This window comes from Oncorhynchus tshawytscha, linkage group LG10 (genome assembly GCF_018296145.1).
Source record: "Oncorhynchus tshawytscha isolate Ot180627B linkage group LG10, Otsh_v2.0, whole genome shotgun sequence".
NCBI lineage: Eukaryota > Metazoa > Chordata > Actinopteri > Salmoniformes > Salmonidae > Oncorhynchus > Oncorhynchus tshawytscha.
Window position 1 is genome coordinate 53,337,066 of NC_056438.1, and position 5,000 is coordinate 53,342,065.

The following is a 5,000-nucleotide window of genomic DNA, read 5'->3' on the forward strand; positions in this document are numbered from 1 at the left end:
TAGAAAGGAGTTCGTCCACAAACATCTGGTTAACCAGGGTGAATGGTTTTGCACCCTGCGTTAGCCCAATAGAGACCTTGAACGGTTCACTGGCCATCAAGGCTATTTCTTTGGAAGGGCAGGGCAGGCAGCAATACTCTTGATTGTCCTTGTTCTACAGACATTGTGGATGTTACTTTAAATCAGCCTTATGCTAAAATTCCTCTTACATATTGTCTTTTCTATGTGATAATGATTCCGTGAAGTTTTCACTGGACCCGATAGTGTTGTTTCATTATGATTTAGTTTTACATTTTGATTTGATCTATTTTTCGATGGGACCCAGTCTAAGATTATTATTCTTTCTCAAAGCACCTATGAGGGTAAACTTCGTGGTCCTGTACTTTATCAATAATTAAGTAATGACCTTTCTCTTCCTCTTTCTCTCTCTCTCTCTCTCTCTCTCTCTCTCTCTCACACTCTCTTTCTCTCACTCTCTTTCTCTCTCCCCAGATGGACCACGACCCACGGAACCCAGCCTACATTGCTACTCAAGGCCCTCTCCCCTCCACGGTGTCTGATTTCTGGCAGGTACACTCCTCTCTCTCATAAAATCAATATCTTCTCCAGTCTTTAACAAGAAGGGAACCGTGTTATTAGCAGTGTAATTCAAACTGGAGACAAGTGCTTTTTGTAGACGCCTTAGCCTCCATATATACCGCTACACAATCTAGTTGCAAATGATAATCAAATATCAGTATACATTATACATACAGACAGACCTGGTTGTGTCAGGCTAGGAGAGAAAGGGAGGTCGTCTTGAATTAGATTTGATTATTTCATGCAATCGATAAAGTGGTTCATTATTATTCTACCTCTCTGATAATGGTACTATGTAGGGAATAGGGCGCCATTTGGGATACATCTTCTGTCACCAGTATGCTACTTGAATTGTGCTACTGAGTGGAGGGAGTGCCTGGCCCAGCATGAGGACAACTGAAGTATGTGCCTCCCCCTGTCCCTGACCCCCCTCTCTGCCTAATCCCTGTTGGAGAGGGGGATGGAGGCTCTCTCTCCTCTCCTCACTAATCTTCTCCCTCTTGTCCATTCACTGGCCCTCTCCACACAGGATGCAGCTCTCTCTCTTCTTCACCTCTCTTTAGCTCTCTCCCTCCCCCTCTTTCTCGCGTTCTCTCTTTCTCCTTCCCCCGCTCTCTTCCCCTCTCCGTCCTTCCACCCTCCCCCTCTCTCTCGCTCTCTCTCCTTCCCCCACTCTCTTCCCCTCTCCTCTCCCCCTCTCTCTCGCTCCCTCTTTCTCTCTCGCTCTCTTTCTAACCCCCTTTCTCTCCCCTGTCTCTTTCTCCCTCTCCCATCGTCATTAAGGCGACTCAGAGTTCAGAGAGCTTCCATATTCAGGCTTTAATTGAGGGTATTTTTAAGTGTCCATTCCAGAAGAATGATGTTCTACAGTCATCAAGGGCTGGTTTACCGAGACACAGATTAAGACTAGTCCTAGACTAAGAAGCACTTTCAATGGAGAATCAAGTAATAGCCTAGATGTAACTTCACATTTATTCAGGACCATTATAACTGTAGTTATTGGGAGGGTTGTTCAATGGGCTTAAAGCAGTTGAAACCATAACAAAATGTCCTCCCAGCCCCTGTTGCAGTATAACAAATTGAGGGATGGGGCTGGAGAAATGTTAACAGTCTGTTCATAAACAGACCTATGGATGCAAGGACCAGCCATCCATGACATCACAATGTAGTATTAACCATGTTTTGAAGCTATACGGGGCGTGTCTACAGTTACTTTGTTGACAAACGTTGGAGTAAAACGGGCTTCTATTTTGGGTTCTGATGGGGTACAACAGTTTTAATACGATCGTCAGGAATTTAGAAGTTATATTCTTCTAGAATCAATGGGTACATACACAGTTATTCAATTCTAAGTTCCAAACTGGATGTAACAACTGCTGATGGCCCCTTTAAGAGGATCTACTTTCACTAGTATCTTTATTATTAAATGTTGAGCCATAGGTGAAAGCATCCTGGTAATCTGATGACTGTAACAATAATGTTTTATTAGCTCCATTAACCTGCCTGTTGTTTTTCTATCCTGCCAACGGCTCTCTGGAGCCTATCTAGTTTCTGGCCAACGGCAAATAAACTGTCTCTATGTCAGCGGGAAAAATACACCTACAGAGGCACTCCTAGTTCTGGAACGACACAACAGGGAGAGGGACTCTCTCAATAACGATAATGTATTCATTTGTTAAGGGACAGATACAATTAAAACATTGACAGTCAGATGCACTGTAGCGTCATGCTTTAGTTGTGGGCTAATTTGCACCGTCAACCACCCTAGATATGTAGCTGTTTTTTATTTTTGTTCCCAAACTGTTTTACTATTGTTAAAGTTTTGACAAGTGCAACCATTTGGAGGACTTTAATGAATTCACAACGACGACAGCGAACAGTGTTTTTACCAATTGCCTTTTGGAAAGTAGATGATACTGTAATTTAGATGCAGACGACTCAATAAGATGAATGAACGGATGATAATGAACTATTTTAATCAAGCATTTTATTCCAGAGAAATTGAGAACAATAAATATTCCTGTTTGTGTTGTTTTGTCTGTTTCCTGTGACACAAGTGAATGGGCTCCTACAGAAAAGGGGGTTCAAAGTGTGTGTGAGAGCGTCTGAATAGAGTTGCGTGAGTGAGAGGCAAGTGCGGGTGTGTAGGCATGTCACGAGGCAATTATCTGGCGTTGCCGTGTGACAAAATGGCGGTTCTCTGTCTTTTGTGTGCAGATGGTGTGGGAGAACGGCTGTGTGGTCATTGTCATGCTGACGCCCCTCACTGAGAGCGGAGTCAAACAGTGCTACCACTACTGGCCTGACGAGGGGTCCAACCTCTACCACATCTATGAGGTACGAGGCCTGGCTATCCAATGTCGGCTGTTTGATCAAATAGACCATTATTACATTATTCTAGTTGTGTGTTGTCTGTTCTCAATTGAAATATGGTCATAGTCGTTTTGTTTTTAAAATGCAGGCACTTGTGTAACAGAGTAATTCAGCATAGTGTTTTTGTAAACACTCCCTTTTTAATTGTATTAATCTGTTGAATATAATTTAATACAGTAATACGAACTTTAAGGTGCACTACATGTTTAAAATCTAGTGCACTTATAATGGCATGCGTAAGTGTGTCTTCAGAGATGATTCTGCCCATAGAATTAGACCATGTGAACTCCTTCGACTTCTCTGACATCACTTCCTCTTTTTGTAGGTGAACCTGGTGTCGGAGCACATCTGGTGTGATGACTTCCTGGTTCGTAGTTTCTACCTGAAGAACATGCAGACCAACGAGACGCGCACCGTCACACAGTTCCACTTCCTCACCTGGCTCAACCAGAACGTCCCTGAGTCCAGCAGGACTCTCCTGGACTTCCGCAGGTAGGACTTCCTAGAGTCAGGGCTATCCTCACCACTATCGAAAATTGCAAAAATCCGGAGAACTTTCCCAAAATGCTCAGATTTTCCAGAAAGCCTGAAGGAATCTGGGGAAAGTTTCCAGGAAATATATGGGAAAGATACCAGATTTTTGCGACCATATTATTGTCAGATTAATATGGTATCAATAAGGTATTTTGTGGTATTAAACTTCTGGTTCCCTTTTAATATTCTCTGTTATTTTCCTCCCACTTTTACGTGCCAGTTTCGTATAGTACCATCACTACTATGACTCAGGGATCTCTTTATTGCGAGCCCTGCTGCTCTCTAAGGTCCACCGAGGAAACTTTCACATAACAGAACATGTCTGAGCAGTGTGATGTTATATAGCCTGGTGTTATTGTATTTGTGGTGCACACTCATGAGGTGAGATCTTCTGGGGAAAGACAAGGGCCAGGATATGTGGTCAAAGAAAATATACTGCCATCGAAACCACCAACTGTGGTGAGTGTAGAAATATTGTCTTTTATCACAGGTGAAGGAATGGTGAGGGAAAATAATGAGTTCTCGCTCAATTTCTTATCGCATGCTATTGCAGTAACACTTGAATCTGAATATTGGTTTGTGGTTTCGACATCATTTATCACACTTGAGGGTTCGAGAACATAAACTGCTAGCTAATTCCTCTCTCTGTATGCCGGCATGTATTTAATTAACATGATTTACTTCTGATTGAGCAGCACACTCTTTTTTTCAGTTTCTTAGCTACCTACCAGTTTTGGTTTGGTTCTTCCTTGTGTTATTTTGCCAGCTAATTAGCGGTTGCCAGTGTCATTTTTGTGATGTTGCAGCTAGTAATATGAGCCCAGTTGCATAGTCACAAAAGTGATCATTGGAAACTGTGACTCTGCAACCAGGGGCCTTGCGGAACCCCCCTCCTCCTCCTACCCTTCTCCTCTCTCTCCTCATCCTCTCCTCTCTCTAACGACCTCTCACCTTTTGCTTGCTCATGATTTGCTTGACTTCCTCTGACTGATACTCTCTATAAGCTTAACTTCTTTAAGGATCGCCTCCCTCCTTTGAATTCCCCCACTACTCCCCCAACCAACTGGTGATCTGCTGTTGTCCTATGGTAACTTGGTTCATGGTGGGATCAGGACTTCTGAATTGTGAAAAAAATTGGTTGGTTGCGTAACATTTTCTGTCAATTTACTTTTGATCGGTGAAGAAATACTATTCATTTAAATCCAATTTATTTAAGAGATTATCATTGGGGATTATAGCGAGAGCATGAAACAAATCCTCGGCTTAAGTGGTCCGTTTCCTGCCCCATGTATAAGTACTGTAGTATACATGCAGATGGAAGTTGAATTCTTATTTAGTTCTATACGTTTCAGTAAGATCATTAGCCTACTTAGTGTACTTTTAAGGGAGTAAGTGACCCCCTAAACCCCACCACCGATACCCCTTTAACATTGTAGTTCTTGCGCTCCATGATCAAGAGATCTGGTCCAGCATAATTCACCCCCACAACAACAGCTAGTAGCTAACAATGTGAG

The 5,000-nt window shown here is 42.7% G+C and overlaps 1 protein-coding gene across 3 annotated transcripts in view; it reads left to right on the top strand.

Moving 5' to 3' along the window:
* LOC112259593 (receptor-type tyrosine-protein phosphatase N2-like) overlaps window positions 1-5,000 on the top strand; it is a 141,711-nt gene that overhangs the window by 130,113 nt on the left and 6,598 nt on the right. For all 3 annotated transcript variants that reach the window (XM_042328748.1, XM_042328749.1, XM_042328750.1), the window contains exons 19-21: window positions 493-570; window positions 2,797-2,916; window positions 3,278-3,444. In XM_042328748.1, coding sequence (XP_042184682.1) covers window positions 493-570; window positions 2,797-2,916; window positions 3,278-3,444 — 365 coding nt within the window. The remainder of the gene's footprint in view (window positions 1-492; window positions 571-2,796; window positions 2,917-3,277; window positions 3,445-5,000) is intronic.